This window comes from Lissotriton helveticus, chromosome 4_1 (assembly GCF_964261635.1).
Source record: "Lissotriton helveticus chromosome 4_1, aLisHel1.1, whole genome shotgun sequence".
Taxonomy (NCBI): Eukaryota; Metazoa; Chordata; class Amphibia; order Caudata; family Salamandridae; genus Lissotriton; species Lissotriton helveticus.
This window is the reverse complement of record NC_136063.1, coordinates 1,285,281,123-1,285,302,155: the sequence shown is the minus strand read 5'-3', so window position 1 is coordinate 1,285,302,155 and position 21,033 is coordinate 1,285,281,123. Positions and strand designations below refer to the sequence as shown.

The 21,033-nt window shown below is 44.6% G+C and overlaps 1 protein-coding gene across 1 annotated transcript in view; it reads left to right on the top strand.

Moving 5' to 3' along the window:
• Positions 1 to 12,933, top strand: part of LOC144829082 (putative 2-ketogluconate reductase) — a 261,551-nt gene extending 248,618 nt beyond the window's left edge. Inside the window, exon 5 of the mRNA XM_078687857.1 lies at positions 11,338 to 12,933. Within this exon, the coding sequence (XP_078543983.1) occupies positions 11,338 to 11,506 (169 nt within the window). The 3' untranslated portion in view covers positions 11,507 to 12,933. The remainder of the gene's footprint in view (positions 1 to 11,337) is intronic.
• The last annotated feature ends 8,100 nt before the right edge of the window (positions 12,934 to 21,033 follow it).

Here is a 21,033-nt window from a genome sequence, read left to right as displayed (position 1 = left end):
ACAAGATGCACCAGTTTAACTCTACCCAACAATTACCTGTTCTGCTTGTACTCATGTATGCACGTTCAAATGTATGGGGTACTGTCTGCGAAACCTGCAACAGAAGAAAACATGGGTAAAGTATATTGTTATACTACAATGTAGAAGATGCACAGTTTAACTCTACCAAACAATTACCTGTTTGTTCTGCTTGTACCCACGTATGTCCATTTAAATCTGTGTGGTGCTGTCTGCGAAACCTGCAACAGAAGAAAACATGTGTGGGCTTTCGAACAGACTTATGGACAAAGGTACTCTGGGTAAGGATGGTTTTATTAATTTGTAAGAGCGCTTCTTCTGAATCGTCTTTCGATAGTATGGGAGAGGCGTGTCCGTGTCTTCCGACAGGCGATCCAGGCGCTTCACCGTACTTATTCTTCGGTATTCCCGGGGTCTTCTGGGACTTGTAGGCCGCCTCTCTTCTGGGTGTCTCCCCGTCCCGTCCAGTGTACCGGGGAAAGATAGAAAGTGCAATTAGGCTGGGGCCAAGGAATGTGCACAGGGGAGGGAGTGAGGAACACACGTGTCTTTATCCGACCCAGGTTTGAGTGCAGGGTTTGTGAGGGTAGGGTTTAACTCTAGAGGATGACAGGGGGTTCAGGGTGGCTTAACCCACCTACGACCCGCCCAGCCCGCAAAGCGTGACCGTACCTGCTCAAGCCACACTTCCCTTGAAGTGTGGCTGGGCGAGGCGCCTCTAGGGTGGCCTCCTGGCTTGTTGCGGACATCTCGTCCTGGTCTCTGCTGGTCTCCGTTCTTCTCCTTGCCTCCGAGCTGTGGGTCTTCCTCGTCTCCGCGTTCTGCCTCCTCCTCTTCCCACTGTTCTCTTCTCGCCTCCTCCTTCCTCCGTTGGTCTCCGCTCGCCTCCTCCTTCCTCCGATGGTCTCCGCTCGCCTCCTCCTTCCTCCGATGGTCTCCGCTCTCCTCCTCCTCTCCGTCCTCTCGCCAGTCTCCTTCGCTCGCTCCGTACTCCTACTCCTCTCTGTCCTCACGCCAATCACTTCCGCTACCTCCGGATGTAAAACACACCTGCAGGTTCTCTGGGCAGGGTTTTACCTTGGACGGGAGGGTGTGGTCAGGGTCCAGCTCCGCCCAGTTAAAGAAACAGGAGTCCGCCGCTACCTCCGGCCCGGGGTTGTATACAGCTTGCGGTGTCTTCCAGGTCTCGGTGTGCTGTGTAAAGAGATGGGACACAGGTAAGCCTGGGGGGTCCGGGACCCCCCCTCGTCACAACATGGTTATGGTATATTGTTATACTACAATGAACAAGATGCAGCAGTTTTACTCTACCAAACCACTACCTGTTTGTCCTGCTTGTACTCACGCTTGCCCGTTTAAATGTGGGTGGTGCTGTCTGCGCAACCTGCAACAGAAGAAAACATGGGTAAGGTATGTTGTTATACTACAATGCACAAGATGCACCAGTTTAAGTCTACCCAACAATTGCCTGTTCTGCTTGTACTCATGTATGCACATTCAAATGTGTGGGGTACTGTCTGCGAAACCTGCAACTGAAGAAAACATGGGTAAGGTATGTTGTTATACTACAATGTACAAGATGTACAAGTTTAACTCTACCAAACAATTACCTGTTTGTTCTGCTTGTACCCACGTATGTCCATTTAAATCTGTGTGGTGCTGTCTGCGAAACCTGCAACAGAAGAAAACATGTGTGGGCTTTCGAACAGACTTATGGACAAAGGTACTCTGGGTAAGGATGGTTTTATTAATTTGTAAGAGCGCTTCTTCTGAATCGTCTTTCGATAGTATGGGAGAGGCGTGTCCGTGTCTTCCGACAGGCGATCCAGGCGCTTCACCGTACTTATTCTTCGGTATTCCCGGGGTCTTCTGGGACTTGTAGGCCGCCTCTCTTCTGGGTGTCTCCCCGTCCCGTCCAGTGTACCGGGGAAAGATAGAAAGTGCAATTAGGCTGGGGCCAAGGAATGTGCACAGGGGAGGGAGTGAGGAACACACGTGTCTTTATCCGACCCAGGTTTGAGTGCAGGGTTTGTGAGGGTAGGGTTTAACTCTAGAGGATGACAGGGGGTTCAGGGTGGCTTAACCCACCTACGACCCGCCCAGCCCGCAAAGCGTGACCGTACCTGCTCAAGCCACACTTCCCTTGAAGTGTGGCTGGGCGAGGCGCCTCTAGGGTGGCCTCCTGGCTTGTTGCGGACGTCTCGTCCTGGTCTCTGCTGGTCTCCGTTCTTCTCCTTGCCTCCGAGCTGTGGGTCTTCCTCGTCTCCGCGTTCTGCCTCCTCCTCTTCCCACTGTTCTCTTCTCGCCTCCTCCTTCCTCCGTTGGTCTCCGCTCGCCTCCTCCTTCCTCCGATGGTCTCCGCTCGCCTCCTCCTTCCTCCGATGGTCTCCGCTCTCCTCCTCCTCTCCGTCCTCTCGCCAGTCTCCTTCGCTCGCTCCGTACTCCTACTCCTCTCTGTCCTCACGCCAATCACTTCCGCTACCTCCGGGTGTAAAACACACCTGCAGGTTCTCTGGGCAGGGTTTTATCTTGGACGGGAGGGCGTGGTCAGGGTCCAGCTCCGCCCAGTTAAAGAAACAGGAGTCCGCCGCTACCTCCGGCCCGGGGTTGTATACAGCTTGCGGTGTCTTCCAGGTCTCGGTGTGCTGTGTAAAGAGATGGGACACAGGTAAGCCTGGGGGGTCCGGGACCCCCCCTCGTCACAACATGGTTATGGTATATTGTTATACTACAATGAACAAGATGCAGCAGTTTTACTCTACCAAACCACTACCTGTTTGTCCTGCTTGTACTCACGCTTGCCCGTTTAAATGTGGGTGGTGCTGTCTGCGCAACCTGCAACAGAAGAAAACATGGGTAAGGTATGTTGTTATACTACAATGCACAAGATGCACCAGTTTAAGTCTACCCAACAATTGCCTGTTCTGCTTGTACTCATGTATGCACATTCAAATGTGTGGGGTACTGTCTGCGAAACCTGCAACTGAAGAAAACATGGGTAAGGTATGTTGTTATACTACAATGTACAAGATGTACAAGTTTAACTCTACCAAACAATTACCTGTTTGTTCTGCTTGTACTCATGTATGCCCGTTTAAATGTGTGTGGTGCTGTGTGCGAAACCTGCAACAGAAGAAAACATGGGTACGGTATGTTGTTATACTACAATGTACAAGATGCACTAGTTTAACTTTACCCAACAATTACCTGTTCTGCTTGTACTCATTTATGCTGGTTTAACTGTGTGGGGTACTGTCTGCAAAATCTGCAACAGAAGAAAACATGGGTAAGGTTTGTTACACTACAATGTACAAGATGCACCAGTTTAAGCCTACCAATTTATTACCTGTTTGTTCTGCCTGTGCAATGGTATTCGTCGTATGATCTCACAAACCTGCAAAAGTAAAAGGGGTGCAGACTGTGAATCTATTTACCCAGCAACCCCCAATCCAATGAGTAATCCATGTGCTTCATTATTAGCATACATTACACTAAACTAGTCAAATGTGTGGGGTACTGTCTACGAAAACTGCAACAGAAGAGAACATGGGTAAGGTATGTTGTTATACTACAATGTACCAGATGCACCAGTTTAACTCTACCAAACAATTACCTGTTTGTTCTGCTTGTACTCACATATGCTGTTTAAATGTGTGTGGTGCTGTCTGCGAAACCTGCAACAGAAGAAAACATGGATAAGGTATGTTGTTATACTACAATGTACAAGATGCACCAGTTTAACTTTACTTAACAATTACCTGTTCTGCTTGTACTCATGTATGCCAGTTTAACTGTGTGGGGTACTGTCTGCAAAACCTGCAACAGAAGAAAACATGGGTAATGTTTGTTACACTACAATGTACAAGATGCACCAGTTTAAGTCTTCCAAATAATTACCTGTTTGTCCTGCCTGTGCAATTGTATTCGTAGTATGGTTTCACAAACCTGCAAAAGAAAAGGGGTGCAGATTGTGAATCTATTTACCCAGCAACCCCCAATCCAATGAGTAATCCATGTGCTTCATTATTAGAAAACATTACGCTAAACTAGTCTATAAATCGGCATTGTGTTACACCTTTTGTGATGCAACTTTTCCCTGACATTCAAACTGCACAAATGGTTTAGTTGGATGTACTAGGAAATTCATAAGGAGGACTGAGCTGTACACAAGCCATCAAAAGATCCCACCTGAACATGATGCAGCAAGTGGTGTACACACAATATGAAAAGACTGTCTAATTAAAAATAAGTTACTTCTCTAACACTTCTATTTTCGTGTATCACCTTCACTACAGCAACCCCCACACAGTCCACCCACTCACCTGCATTTTCTGTACCATTTGCCAAGTCAATGTTTTAACAGCTATGCATCTCATTCACCCACATTTGCATGTAATCACAATTTCAACAGACATTGGGTACTCGCAAACATTTTCCCATGGGCCAAAAATATTTGTCGTGGTGTGACAGGGGGCCACACTGATGCCTGCAGGGTAGTGGTCAGGGAGTTTGAAGGTGTTTCAGTGGGCTTCGAGAAGCATGTACATTCAGTGGCTGAATTAAATTGCACAATGTGGTACCAGAAAACTTGGGCTCAATAGTTCCTTCTCCCCTTGACTTGGACTGGCTGCATATTGCTGCTGAGAGTCACGCAGCCCGAGCCGGCAGCATCATGTGACATTGGTATCATGTGAATGTGTCCATTTGCCGGCAGGAACTAACTAGTTAAGCACAGCGGCAATTATATTTTTCTGCGCACCACTGTCTGCCCTCATGTGTGACTATTAGGAGAGCAGAGGAGGTTGAACAGTCATCTCTACAGAGAGAGAGGCAGGATATGAAAAGATGTGACTGCCTCCAGAGCCATGCTGAAAGGAAGAGCTCACTTGTTGAGTCGGCCACTCGGGTCTGGTAATTTTTTTTAGTTTTGACAATTTAATTTACAACATTAATAGTACTTGGCAAGAAGGGATGATACGACCTGCATTTTACTAGGGTTTCTGCTTGGTGAACGACATTAGTGATTGAGCAGGTCTTTGAAAGGCTAAAACCTCTCAAAATCAGCTGCAGATAAAATAAAAGCAAGCTTTTGCAATGGAAGTATGTTTGAATCTTTAACTCCAGCTAAAGAATACATGCTTGTAGCAGTGCATTTAAAATAAATTGCGGTGCCTCTAATAAACATTGATGACATATCAAATTGTATGTGTAATGACAAACTTTTCAGAATTTTAAAATAATCCCTCATGAATTCCACGGGAGGAGAGAGGGGTGTTATTTCTGATATTCATATGCTTCCGGGCGCTGTCTTTGGAAGGGTGCAGTGTTTTCGAATACAATACAGTTTAAAAAGCACCCGCGGCTGTGTTCCTTGCCTCCAGCAATTTTCAGGCAACCATAAAAATGTCAAGATAATTCCGGAGATTGATGGGCCTGCTGCAGAGAGATCTGAGTTTCCTCTAGTGGAAGTTTCGACTCATCATAAAGTTGCCCAGGAGGTTAAAATGCCTGATGTAAAGCAGGTGAACCATGCAGATCACAAATGGTGTGCAATGTAAATAGGTCAGTGCATTACTGCTTCTGTCAGAGAGCCCCTTTTGATACTTGCAGTTTATAAGTTTAAATCCTAATATAGAATAGTGAGCTATTAACTACCAAAGAGCTGCATGCAAACAGTTAGGTATAGATTAGAACACTATGAATTTTCCCCCAGTCTTTCATTATCCTAATATTGCAAAAAGGTTTCGCTTGGGTAGAAATCAATTCTTATCAGTAAAGCCATGGTGTTAGGTCTTATATTCTCAGTGTGTGTTTCTTCAGACCAAGAACTTTTAAACTATACTGTCTACCAGTATGGATGACTTGTAACTCCTATAATTTGTATTTGTCTGTCTGATGTAACATTTCCTATACATTGATTTTCACTCTATGATTCAGTGTCTCTGTGTAATGTGTATGCAATGTAAAGTGCTTAACACCTTACACTGGTATGAGTGGCGCTATTAAACAAAATAGATATGAAAGATAGAGGGGTTATGGAGACTTAAGGGGCCCTGTTAAAGGTTAGTAATGAGAGTATCCATGGCCGAGGTGGTCATTGGGGTTCCAGCAAACATTGGCACACCAGGCGCCACCAGCACTAAAGCCGGCCCTGTTTAAATGGCACTAATAATTACAGTGAAATGATTAAAACATCCCACATTGCAATTTGAAACCTTTGCAGCTATGTTGCTGCATTTCTTTTCTTAATTGGGATGGGCTGCAGGTGATTGTGTGCATTTGTTGAGGTTTTCGTGTTAATTGCAGCTCATGATGGGTGCTGCAATTAACATGAAAACTTTAACAAATGCACAGGGACATCTTAAGGATTTTGAGGGCCCTGGGTCAAACTTATTTCTGGGGCCCCTGATCAGAACAGCTTCGGATTTATCATCCAATTTCAGCTTTTTCGTGTCCTTTTTGGCCAGGCCAGCGACACTGCAGAGGCACACTGGTCCAAATTCTAAATGTGCTGCCTTCTAATATTCAGGGTTAGTGATATGTGTTTTTAAAACTGTAACATAGCTGCCAGAAGGAAAAGGAGAGGACACTAGTGAGAACTAGGATTCAGTGGCGGAGAAAGGGGGGGGGGAGAAACAAAGGAGAAAAAAAGTCAGGACGCAAAGGCGAGAAATCGAGAAGGGGGTTGTGGAGAAATTGGTAAGAGAGGGACGGAAAGAGAAAGGCAGCCAGAGGGTTTGGAGAACTGGGAGGGAGAACGGAGAATAGAAAATCAGTAAGAGAGAAAGCATAGACAGATAGCGAGAGAGAAATGGGGACTAGAATGGGATGGGGAGAAGGGGAAAGTGGGTAAATGTGGAGCGGGACAGATATGAGGGAGAGGAAAAAGAAGAGAAGTAGATGTGAGAGCAGCCGGGTAGTGGGAGAAAAAAGGAAAAAAGTTATGTCAGATATGCCAGGTGAGCGTTGTGGGGGAAAGGAAATCCTTTGAAGAGAGTCATTTTCTCTCTGGATTTCCCTTCTCTTTTTGAAACTCAGGGGCAGCAACATTGTTGTGGTGGCGCTTTAAGTGGAAGCTTTTTCAATATTATATACATTCCATAGTTGCTGCTTATTTATCTAATGAAACTAACAACCACAGCCACAGCTGATAGTCCGACTTGTTGTAGGTATGATGTTACTTGTTGTATCATATATCTGGATGCAATGCCAGAAACAGGAAAAGTCTGGTGGCACAATATGCCTAGCACAGAAAAGTTTAAAAAGTCACACAATCACCCCACAGCCCAGTTCTATCAAGAAGAGAAATTCAGCAAGTCTACAAACACGGCTTTGCTTTACACGCCATGTTTGTAGAGTTGCTGCATTTCTTTTCTTAATAGAGCGCAGCTGCAGCGTGATTGTGTGCCTTTTTTAAAGTTTTCAGGTTAATCGCTGCGCCCGTCAGGAGCTGCAATTAACAAGAAAACTTTCAGATGAAGTGAAATGGGATGACTTAGAGTGGGCAGTGCCCCTAGAGTCTTTTATAGGTGAGAAAAGTGATGACTGAACTGCCCTGCAACTTTCAAATCCTTTACAAAATATAAAAATAGACCAACATTATAATACTGAGAAAAGATCTGTGAAAACCTGCACCATCACTGCACTGGTGCATCACCTAGTCCCATGGAATGCTCAGGTCACAGCTCATCATGCATAAAAAACACACGTTCTAGATGTCAGTTTTTCAAGACAATAATATAACAATAATTAAGACCCTAAAAAAGACTCTGCTCCTCCACTGCTCGAGAGACTACTGTTACCATCATCAGTATCTCACTGGGTCAAAGCTCATCTTGTCTATTCTTCAGACTTGTCATAATGAGCAACTACATTAAAAAGACAAAGAAATACCACATATATTTCCCCTTTCGTCCTTCATCTGACTCCACTATCCCTGGAAAGAATAATCACCCCACAATTTGAACAATATTTAGAAGGAAGCCAACTGTTGAATTCCCATCAGTCACTTTTCTGTCCCAACCACAGTACGGAAGCTGCAGTACTGGATATAATGCAAGCTCCTATCATAAGACAGTCTGCTTAACCTGATGAACTTCAGAGCTGAGTTTTGTACAGAGGATCACTCCCTTTCGCCTTAATATATAAGTACAAAAAGGGAATTACATTAACAGTCAAACTGCTTCTTGTTAAAATGTCACCTTTTGTCTAAAGGGGTTGTTAAAACAGTACTACCAGCGGGACCATAACAGACACTCAAGCTAGTCTCTGTCATTGGTAGCCTCATCACAACTAGAAAGATGGCTGGAGAGTTTTGCTGTTTTCAAATTCAGATGGATTTAATTTATACAAGCCATAGTTGCTGATTATCTTATGCAACTAACAACCACTGACAAAGTCAATAGTCCGACTTGAAGTGAGTATGATGTTATTTGTGGTATGATATATCTGGATGCAATGACAGAAACATAAAATACAAGTTGGGCTGCACAATATGCTAAGCACAGACGAGTTTGAAAAGCCACATAATCAACCCGCAGCCCAGGTCTATTAGGAAGGGAAATTCAGCAAGTCTACAAACAGGGCATGTGCTTTACATTCCAAGTTTGTAGAGTTGCTCCATTTCTTTTCTTAATAGGGGAAACATCCTTTACGACGCAACTTTTACCACGCAGTGCCTTTACAACGCAGGTTTTTCAACGCAAGTCATTACAACGAATTGCGCTGGGGGCGCTGTAGGATAGGTAATAGTTTAATTTACTATCCAACACCTTCCCTACTATCCACGGGGACTGGAGTTGGAATAGTAAATTAAACTATTCACTATCCAGCACCCCCCAACGCAAGTCGTTGTAACGACTTGCGTTGAAAAACCTGCGTTGTAAAAGCATGCGTGGTAAAAGCATGCGTTGTAACAACGTACATCCCTTAATAGAGCTGGGCAGCGAGGGTTTTGTTTTTAGGTTAATTGCAGGTCCCGTCAGGAGCTGCAATTAACGAGAAAAGTTTAACAAAGGCACACAATCACCCCGCAGCCCAGTTCTGTTAAGAAGAGAAATTCAGCAAGTCTACAAACACGGGTGGGGTTTACACGCCGTGTTTGTAGAGTAGCTACATACAGCTGGGCAGCGGGGTGAGTGTGTAACTTTGTTAAAGTTTTCAGGTTAATCGCAGCATCCATCAGGAGCTGCAATTAACAAGAAAACTTTAACAAAGGCACACAATCACCCCGCAGCCTAGCTCTGTTAAGAAGAGAAATTCAGCACGTCTACAGAAATAGGTGTGCCTTACATGTGGTGTGTGTAGACTTGCTGAAGTTCTTTTGTTACTCAAGCGCGGCTGTGGGCATATTGTGTGCTTTTGTTTAAAGTATTCATGTTAATCACAGCTTGTGATGAGCGCTGCAATTAACATGAATAAACATAATATGCCCCGTAACTGGGCTCTAGATTCAAAAGAATAAAGCAAGTGCCCTCCATAATCCCACAGGCTGCCGCAAGACAGACTTACCTGCCGCTCGTCTTCTTTTCAAGTTAGTCTATTCCGCCGCTCTCCGCAACCAGGAAATACCAGTTTTTCGTGCTGTTTGCTTTTTAAAAGCAGCGTCACGAATGCTCTTGCGGTATGTGCTGTGTGTGTGCGCGCTCCTCAGACGGCACTGCATGCCCGGGGGAACAGAGGTGTGCGCGCATGTGCTCACCTTGTTGGAAACAGTGATCTTAAGTCTTATGAACTTTTGGGTCCTGAAGATGGTCTTCTAAATGTTTTATGACACAAGTCAGAAACGTCGACATATTCAACCCATTTTCCTAACAATTGTTATATAGGAGTTAATGACTGTATGTTCAATGATAATTTCTATTTGGAAATAACTGAAAGAAATGGGTTACTCACAGAAGTGATTATGAGATGAGACTATTCATGAGACAATTGATCTCATTCATTTTTGTTTTGTGAATGTTGTTTTTCACCCTTTTTCTAAATGATCTAGTTATATAAATTTGTACATTAAGTATACACTGGACAATTTTGTTCTTTGATATCTTCTGTTTTTAAATATTCTTTTGGGGGTTTCTGAATTGATTTCAACAATTCATATATCTGAGACCACTAGTTTGGGCTCTCATAATTTGTTTTGGATGAGTTTTGTTGATCATGACTAAATAAAATCTCCTGAAGGCATTGTTACGTTTTACTTGTTTCCTGGTACCCAAGCCTCCAAGGATGTATTGAGTTGCCCAGTTTATTGAGCTATATTTACAAAGTGACGAATTTAGGCAGATGCATCACTTTATAAACCCCTTCGCTACATTAAACCTGCGAGAGGTATTATGTATGCAAAGTGGGTGTTTCCAACGCAGGAAAGCCATGTAGAAGTGACGTAAGGAAATCTTTGAGCTGTCACTGCAACACTTCTACGGTGTCAGTGCACCAAATCCTTACGTCTTCTTGAAGCAGGCGTAAGGGGTGACGCAGTGCCTTTCCCATGGGGTTTGCCCCATGTGAAATTACACATTGCTGGGGTTGCGTCTGTTTTCAGACACACTCCAGCAATGCGCCATTTTTTAGCCTAAAGATATGTCAGGGTTACTGACGTATCTGTAAATCCTTGCGACATGTAGCGCCATACAGTAAATACAGCGCATCCATGGTGTCGCAAGGATGGCGTTATGAAAAGTGTTGTAACGCTGTTTTCCTGCAGCAATATGTTTCATAAATGATGCCCAGAGTATTTACTCTCAACTGTTGTCAGGCATGAAATCGGATTTAACACCTTGTTTACTATGACATGGTCATCCAAAACAAAAATTGCTCATGAATTGCTGCATCCATCTAAGAGAATGCAGGGGCATTTTCATATGTTCGACCCTAATGTAGGAATCTACTGCAGCAGTGAGAGGTCAGTGAAGTGGCTATTGAGGTTCACCGTTATCCTACAGTTTATCTAGACCTTCCAGATGAAAGAAGCCAACATTCAAGAATTCCTGTGAGCAAGAGAAAATGGAAGTTTATTGTTTTTCTCCTGGGAAGCCTTCAGTGCCTCTCAGTTTGTTGATCTTTTCAGAGTTGCAGGTCTTATGCATGTGCTCACTCCTTCCTTGCTCAATAAATGGATCCGATTCTGGTTTCCTTGCAAAACTCTCTTGGACTCACACTTCGCTAAGTTTGTTCTCAGCCTGTACCTTACAGCTCTCTTTGAGTTCTTTCATTTTTGCTTCTTTAATCTATTCCAGATTCACTTTGGTGTGTCCAGTGTAGTATTTATTATGCCCCATATGCATGCAAACCATGAATGTACTGTTATGTGTTTTTTTCCAGAGGTCATCCTCTCCTGACCTTGAAGAATGTCATTGTGACGCCTCACATTGGAAATGCCACAGAGAAGACTCGAAAGAAAGTTATAGAGAAAATGATTGCAAACTCCATTGCACTGATTCGTGGACTGCCGTGTCCAGACGAAGTTACCACTACAGATTATTTGCATTAATGGCAAAAACATTTTTTTCAAGAAAAGTTATTTTAGAGTAATAAACAAAACAATCAATATGAGTGAATATAGTACATAAAGAAGACAAAACAATTTACAAACTGAGTTTGAATCTGCAAAGGAAAGAAAAAGTATGTAACTTATTTGTAGCAGCTATACTCAAGTTCCCTGAAACTCATTAACACTCTCAAAAACTCTTAATTTCTCAAATATTTGCTAGTCAGATGGATTAGGAAAAACAAAAGAGCACAAAAAATACACACTGGCAAACACAAGCACCCAAACACCATATGTTGACACCACAGGTGCAGTAGAACCAAGCATGATAAGTTGTGACTGATCACATCAACATAGTGTATAAAATGGATCAGTTTCTGGTAGACACCCAGAAATCCCCCTGCAAGCAATATAACCACAGGTATACCAATCCAACCAATCTGGTCAAAGGTCACTCTTATAGAAATTAAGAATTAGATTGGGGGATGAGTATTAATGCAGGTTGCATGATGCCCAGTGGATCTAAGTAAGGAAAGTTCAGCAGAATTTCTGGCATTAATCATTGCATGCCTTCTAATTAATTTAGGACAGGTTCGGTTATAAAATATATGTAGATAATCTCTTTTGTGGTCTACTTTAGATATCCATTGAATATTCTCCTACACTGTAGTAACTCCCAATGTGGGTGAAGGTGATGAGGATATTGGCTGTGACCAGAAATTGGGTTGGGTTTTTTCTTCACACAAATCCGTCCAGTGTAAATGCCTAGGCTTCTAACTTCTGGTTCTCTTTTGCAGTGTGGCATTACGCATAGTTTGCTCCTCTCGTGACTGTTAGTAAATATTTGCCTGAGCTGTTGCCCATAAAATATCCCAATAACAGCTATAGGAATCAGGTCATATTCAAGCTAAAATGATCCTATGAACAACCTTTTTCTTAAATCGAGTTCTTATTACAATTTAATTTCGGTTCAGCCAGTTGATTTACTTTGAATGAAGGATCATACTGCATCATTACCCACTTGCCTCATCACAAATATTTTTTAAAAGAAACAGGAGAAATGGTTGAAAAAATTAAGATTTAGGATATGTGAGAATTCCTTTATCATAGTTAAAAAAAAAACCTGTGTGCAGAATTAAGACGCATATTATATTAAAATGGCACGACATTTAAAGGTGAAAAGAAAAAAATGCAGTACACAGACATACTTATTAATCTAGATCTTAAATATGCCTTAAACAGCTTGCTAAATAATGGTTTGAATAAAACGTGCAAGGACGTTCACAATATGTTCGAAAGGCTGACCTCAGTTTAGCCTTGCCTTTTAGAAGAAAGATTGCTTGAAATTCTAAACTGTTTCAGATAACATGGAAAGGAATGTTTTCCTATGTTTTGTGAAATAATAAAGACTCCTTACATAAATACCAGCATGTAACTCTGAAATTGACCTCTTCTTTTCAGTGTACACAATATGTTATTTAGCCATATTTTGTTTAGATTCTAACTAATTCCCCATGTTAGACCAATGTTCTGATTTGTTACCTTTATTTTTTTTTTGTTTATGGAGTTTTGTATGGCGCGAACTTGATCCCGAGGGATGTCGGAGCGCTTTACAATTTCAGGCAGAGTTGAGTACATTTTAGTATAAGTAATTATTAGAATTACAACAGGAAAAAGTTGCATCCAACCTTGTGTGTACAGGTAGAGAACAGGTTGAATGTGTCTGGTCAGTATCCTGTGATTCATACACCACTAGCGTGAGCAGACCCCCATGAAGAGGAGCTTCTCCTCCATCCATTACCACCACCGTACCATATCCCTCCCCATCGTATCCCACGGCCGGCCGATGGAAATGTACCCTCTGAAAATGCCCAACCCCTACCTCCCGATCACACTGGGCCTCAAGTTGTAAAGCGCTTTGATATACTTCGGGATCAAGTTCGAGCTATATACAACTTTATAAATAGAAATAAATAAATAAAAATAATGTTCACACAAAAAAAAATTCATATTGTGACCTAAGATTTGTTTTCCGTGCTGAGGAAAGGAGAAAACACACCTTTTACAAAATGCATTGCTCATGTCATGACCTTTTCTTTTAACATTTTGGGCCCGATTCACAGAACTAACTTAAGACAAAATCCTAAACTTACTACCATTTTGGTATTCATAGAAGGCACATACTCATTTAGGTATTCACAGAAGGCACTTACTCAATGATGAGTAAGTACCTTTTGTGAATACCAACATGAGTAACTTACTCATTTTGAGTAACTTACTCATTTTGAGTAACTTACTCATTTTGAGTAACTTACTCATTTTGGTATTCACAGAAGGCACTCACTCATTTTGGTATTCACAGAAGGCACTTATTCATTGATGAGTAAGTGCCTTCTTTGAATACCAAAATGAGTAAGTGCCTTCTGTGAATACCAAAATGAGTAAGTGCCTTCTGTGAATACCACAATGGTAATAAGCTTAGCATTTTGTCTTAAGTTAGTTCTGTGAATCGGGCCCTTTGTGTTTCAAATGATTGAATTTGCTGCTTAATAATTTCTATTCTGTAGCTGATCTAGTGCTTTCACAGCAGATTATTGTTCAGTAAAAATCAATTTTGCTTTATTAGAAGGTTATGAAATGTAGTGAAATCATTGAAAACGAAGACTCAAATTAGAAATGTGCCATGTAAAGTTCGATTTATTATCTAAAGTTGGAAAGGTGGAGCGGATGACTGAAGACATGTGAGAAGTGGAGAGAAATATGTCTCCTCAGGAGAATACTGAATTATCATTGGCTGAAGACGAGAGAACAATGCCACATGTCTTACAACATTAAATTATATTATCTTATAAAGTGTGTGATCCTAGTACAGAGAGGAGAACCCTATTGCCACTCTGGCAGACCCGCACTCCACGCTTAACCTCTTACTAATTGGCAGTTGCAAATCCTTATTTACCCTATGCTATTTTAATATTCTACTGAATCTTTTGAACCTCTCTTTAAGAGAAGATCTGCAATTATTGATTGTTGCTTTTCAGCTTCATGCGCTATTGTCATTCTTGTCTCTCACTTTTGAACCATTCATGGGTTCTGACTGAAACCATTTTCGCCCCATTCTTAGAATAGGGATTATTTCCCTTATGAAACACACCAAATGCATTATTTTAATAGGATCTGCTCTAACCATATTTTTCATTATGAATTCTGTAATCTGATTGATATTCGACTAATGAATAAAGAATCTACATTTAATCAACTTTTAATTAGAAAATAAAGCCCTTCAAAGCTACAGCTAACACTCATTATTAACACAAATTGAAATTGCTTTTGAGATTTTTTTGTGATGATGAAATAGCTCTTTTGGTCATAATACAGTACCAAAGATCCAACACCCGAGAGGAGAAATTGGTGCTGGAATGGTCCAGATCCTGTGAGTAATGGTAAATGAAAGGGTGCATCATATTTATTAAAATTTGAACCAACTCCGCTTGGTTTTCTGGTAGTAGAGTAATGGTTACACCTTAATCAAAAAGAGCTATAAAATAACTGCGAAAGATAGAGTAATGACCGAGTCCTAAAGCCCAATGCTCAGAACTTGAAGACTAGCAAGGGGAGATTTTGAAGGCTTTGCTGTTTCAGAGGTGTGTGCGTTAATAGGGAGAGGAGTTGTGAATTCTGATTATTGTTGATGTGTTTTTATTATTTGTGAATTGTTATTAGTGATTATTGTGGATGGGGCTTATTTGTGGACTGTGTTTATTTGGTATGTGTTATTGCTTATGCTTATTTAGAGAGTTTCTAAGTATATTTTGATTGAATTGATGATTCTTATATGTCATGTGAAGACGGTTAATGGACTCAGAAGTAGTTGAAGATCACGGTATAGATATTGAATTAAGTGTAGAAGATAATTTTCATGATTCTGTCTACAGGATTTTGAGGTGTAGAGTATGAGGTACCTTCATCAACACAATTGAGACAGGGTCATTAATAATTTGTTGTGATTTTACTAATATTGGTTGATGTTCAAAGGGTAACACTGCATTTGTCAGGGTAATTCTGTGCAGGTTGAAATTTGTTTTGTGTGGCAAATGTAAGAGGGTGTAAAAACCTTAATTTTCCAATTGTTTAAATTACTATAGTTATCTTTGCAGCATGGCCAAAAATTGTTTTATGTTCGTCTAAAGTTGTGAAATTGTGTTAGGGAGATAAATTGTAAAGGTGGGTGTACTGCCACAAGGAGTAAGTTCATACATCACATTGTTTCACGCTGAGATCGGTTGATTGGTGTATTGTCAAGCTGTGATTGGTTGAGGATGTTTTATTGTGCTGTGCTGTGCTGTGTCTGTGCTGTGTTAGGTCAATTGTGTGAATACCGCATTGAGATTGGTTCAAAGTCTTCTGACGTTTATGGAACAGAATCAATTAACTGAATTGTATTGTTGAATTTTTTTAATTATTACAGAAATGAAATGGTTTAAAAGCTTTAAGGGATGTGAACATTCTGATATGGGGAGGTGAAGAGACATCACCTCAGGGTACACCTGCATATTTTATGTTAACAGAACTGGGATTAAATAGATGTTTGTGGATTCACCAATGGTGCAAGATTACTGATGAAGAGGGTCCATTGGGTTTTCCAAAAGTTTAGTACTTTTGGCTTGAGAATTATTGACAGTTTAAGGGAAATACTATGTGAAATGAGGCCACCACCGAGACCCACATAATTTGAAGACTTACACATGTGGGAAAACACAGCAAGAGACAAGGAAAGAGAGAAATACCAGAACAAGACTAGAAGAGCAGTGTGCAACTGTGCAGATGCTCAATGGGATAAAGCACTACAGAGATGGAAGAAAGCTGTAGTTGAGGGAACTAGATTATACCCAGCTAACTACTGATAAACCTGAGAAGTGGAAAAAGGATTAGAAACAGGACAAGGAAATAAAGGATGACAGAATAGCCTCAAACAAATAGTGATTCACGGAATGAAATACTGAATGCATTGTTAGCTAAGTGTCCATCACCTTATACGGTCCCCACAAAAGATCCTAATGATAATGTACCAGCAAGTACTACAGTGGCTACTGCTTCTGTTAAACCAAGAGGAATACAGATTGAGAGACAGTTACAGACATTTCAAATTGCCCACCACCTGTTGCATCAAAACCAACAATGATTCCCCCAGATGTCACTGCTTCAATTGTGACTGTTCCAGTACAATTAATACAAATTGTAGCTGCACTGACAGTGCCTAGACCATTTGTTAGCCCCAATTAATATTTTCCCAACTCAATAAACTGAAAGAGCAGTAGAAGGAGTAACTACATTACCTCCTCGTCCTGTCTCCCCGTCCCATTCCTTATACGTGAGCAGCTAGTCTGCTCTACAGAACCCCTACCTAGCTGAGCTGTTGGCACTTCCCCCTAGGATGATGTTACCATCACGTGACTACAAAAGGGGGAAGCGCCGGAAGAAACATCCTGTTTTTTCTTTTCTGCAGTCTACGACCGCGTTCCTGGCTGTGCTGTTGGGGGCTTCCTGGACTGGTGAGTCTCCTTCTTTGTTTATTTTTTGTTTACGGCGGCCTGCTCTAGCGGCCGCCTGTGTTTTTCTTCTCTGCCGTTTTCCCCCGCCCTGGCTCCGTTGTGGGGCTTCTTTATTACACGCGGCTCGCGTTAGCGGCCGTCTCTGTTTGGGGCGCTATTTTATACGCGGCTCGCGTTAGCGCCGTTTTCTATTGTTAGTGCTTGCTTGCTCACCTGGCTTGGGTTGGCCTGCTCCAGCGGCCGTTCCTGGGCGTTTTCCGGTCCGTTTTTTGCCCTGCTCCAGCGGGCAGGGGCTTTTCTGTGGAGTTTGGTGTCCTGCATGTTTTCAGGGGGCGATTTTTGCGGCTGGCTGGGCTTCTTATGCCGGCCCAGTTTTTTTCTCCTCCCACAGGTGTTCGGGTCCTCGGCTATATCTGGGGTCCTTGTTGGGCTGTTTTTGTCCTTGTTTTTGCCTGTTGGGGGTGTTGTTTGGACTTTTTGCTTCCGCTATGGATGCGGATGCTTCATCTTCTGCGGCCCCTCTGGATGCCCTGCGCCTCCTTATTAATGAGGCTGTGGCTGCTGCTTTCCTGGCTAGGGACGCGGCTGGACCTCCTCCCAAGGTGCCTCGTGTTTCTTTGGATGCGCAGGCTGCTCCTGTGGATGACTTTGGTCCTGATGAGGATGAGGGTGTCCGTGGTCGTTTTGTTCAGGGTGCTGAGCTCACTGAACTGTTTGCCCATGTGAGGTCCAACTTGGGTTTTTCTCCTCCTGCGGATGCTGTTGTTGAGGATGACTTTTTTATGCAGTATGTCCAGCCTGCTCCGGATTCTTTGCCTTCGCATAGTGCTGTGCGCAATGTGCTGTCACACGAATGGAAGGAGGTGGACAAGTCTTCTTTTCCTCGTTTCCTGTCCAGGCGTTACCCTCTTGAGGGTTTTGCTGATGAGTTCCCTGAGGCTGTGAAAGTGGACAATTTAATGGCTGGCCTTTCCTCTCAGGGTTTGGTTGTTTCTGAGGACGCCCTTCCTGCGGACGCTGTGGATAAGCGTGTTGAGGGGGCGGTGAAGCGTTCCTATGCTGCTTCTAATTTCTCTGTCCGGGCGACTGCGTATTCCAACTATATGGTTCAGTCGCTCCTTAAAGACTTCCAGTCTCTGTCTGTTCTGCTGAATGACGGCGAGGATGCCACGCCTCTTCTGTCTTTGATGGAGTTGCAGGTACGCTACCTGTCGGACGTTTCCTTTGACAATTTGGGGGCGGCGGCCGCTGCTTCTGGTGCGTCCATTGCTGCCCGTCATCATATTTGGATGCGTTCCTGGAAGGCGGACTCTTCCCAGAAGTCGGTTCTCCTTAAGTTGCCTTTTGAGGGTTCGAAGGTGTTCGGTCCTCAGCTGGAGGGCATGGTCAAGCAGTCGGCGGAGTACCGCAAGCTGGTGGCCCCGGTCCGTCCTCCTTCTCGGGTGCGTGGATTTGGTTATCGTTGCGCTTTTGGGCCTCCTGCTCGTGGCGCTTCTCAGCCCTTTCGTGGCAGGGGTCGTGGCCGGGGGGCCCCTGGAAGTGCCAAGCCCCGGGCCGCTGCCGGTGTTGCTGCCACTGCTTCCTCCTCTTCTCAATGACTGTCTGCCTTTGCCCGTGGGTGGTCGTCTCCAGTGCTTCCGCGCCCAGTGGTTGTCTGTCCCGGATGCCTGGGCGGTTCGGACTGTTTCGGAGGGTTGCCGGATAGAGTTTTCCTCTCCTCCTCCTCCGGGTTTTGTACGGACTCCTCTGCCCCGTCTACCTCTAAGGCGAGATGCTTTGTTGGCCGGCGTGCGGCTCCTGTTGGAGAAGAGGGCTATTGTGGAGGTGCCTCCTCTGGAGAGAGGCATGGGGTGCTACTCCATTCTCTTTCTCGTTTCCAAGAAAGACACTTCGGATCTTCGGCCTGTCTTGGATCTGAAGCGGGTCAATCGCTTCGTGCTCCATCGTCCTTTCAAGATGGTGACTCTCCAGTCCATCCTGCCTCTGGTCCTTCCGGGTGGCTTCCTGGCGTCCCTGGACCTGATGGATGCTTATCTTCATGTTCCTGTCCATCCGGACGACCAGGGTTTCCTCCGGTTTGCTGTGGGAAGCCGGCATTATCAGTTCCGGGTGCTCCCGTTCGGCCTTTCCTCCGCGCCCAGGGTGTTCACTAAGCTGTTGGTCCCTCTGGTGGGTATTCTTCATTCCATGGGGCTGCTGGTTTTTCCTTACTTGGATGACTGGTTGATTGTCTCTCCTTCTTTTTCGCAGGCTCTGTTGGATGTGGACCGGGTGTGTCTTCTGCTGGGGTCCTTTGGGTTCCTTATCAACCACAGGAAATCCTCCCTGGTGCCCTCCCAGTCCCTGAAATTCCTGGGGGCTCTCTTCAGAATGGACTTGGACATGGTTTTTCTCTCACAGGAGCGCCAGTTGACTTTCTTTTGTCACCTTTCCTGGCTTCTGTCCCAGTCCCGGGTTTCTGCCCGTCTCTGGTTGCGGAGTCAAGGGGAGATGGCGTCCACTCTGCATCTCCTTCCTTGGTCCAGGCTACATCTGTACCCCATGTTGCATCATGTCCTGTCGCACTGGGATCCTGCCTCCTTGGATTACGAGTCTCCGATCCCTGTCACTCCGGGGATTCGGGCAGATCTCCAGTGGTGGTTGTCCCCTCTCTCTCTTTCCCGGGGGTTCGATCTCCTTCCTCCTCAGTCTGTGGTCGTTTTGTCCACGGATGCCAGTGCTCTGGGGTGGGGTGCCGTTCTGGGTGCCTCCAAGGCCCAGGGTCGGTGGTCCGGCTTCGAGTCCCTACAGTCGTCGAACTGGAAGGAGTTGAGGGCGGTTTGGTTGGCTCTTCTTTGGTTCGCTCCTCTCCTTCAGGGTCAGGCGGTCTCTGTGCAGACCGACAATCAGGTGGTTCGTGCTTATGTGAATCACCAGGGGGGCATGTGTCGTGCCCTGTTTCTCCTTTCCCGGATGATCGGCCTGTGGGCCGAGTCGAATCTCTTGTCTCTGACGGCGGTCTATCTTCCGGGGAAGGAGAATGGGCCTGCGGACTCTTTGAGACGGGTGTTCCCGTCCTCGGTGTCCATCTGTCTGTCCCCGGATCTGTTCGATCTGATTGTCCTCCGGTTTGGCCTTCCTTGGCTGGATCTTTTTGCCTCGGAGGAATCCGCCCTTCTTCCTCGGTTTTGCAGCATCGTTCCCTCTCCGCTGGCGTGGGCCACCGATGCTTTCTCGATTCCTTGGTCGAGGGGTCTGCTATTTGCCTTCCCTCCGTTTGCCTTAATTCCGAGGGTCCTCCGGAAGATTCGTTGGGTTCGGGCGGAGGTTCTCCTGGTTGTTCCGGAGTGGTCTCGGCGGTCTTGGTACCCCCTTCTGCTGGCCTTTTCTGTTCGCCCTCATTGGAGGTTTCCCCTGTGTCCCTCCCCTCTGAGGGTTCCTCTTCTCGGCCTTGTCTCCCTGCGTCGCCTCCGGCTGGGGGTTTGGTACTTGAGAGGTTGAGTTTGCTGGATCTGGGTTGCTCGGTGGAGGTTGCCCATTGTCTTCAGCTTTCTCGGCGTCCTTCCACTTTGAAGTCGTATGCCCGTCACTGGAAGAGTTTCTCTTCTTGGTGCCTTGGGAAGGGTCTCTCTTCTGCCTCCTGTGAGGCTGTGAGGGTGTTGGACTTCCTACGGGATGGTTTCCTCCTGGGTCTTGCTGTTTCTTCCCTGAGGGCTCAGTGGGCTGCCATTCTTGCTTTTCGGGGTTCCTCCGTTGCCTCTGTCTCCCAGTTGGTGGCTCGCCTTCTGCGGAGTTTCTTGCTTCAGTGTCCTGTCTCCCGTTCTCCTATGCCTCCTTGGGATCTTCCCCTGGTTCTGCGGGCTTTGACGGGTCCTCCTTTCGGCCTTTAGACTCTGTGGCCCTGAAGTTCCTTTCTGCGAAGGTTATTTTCCTGGTGGCCATTACTTCTGGCCGGCGAGTTGGTGAGATTGGGGCGCTGATGGCTTCGCCGCCCTTCTTGTG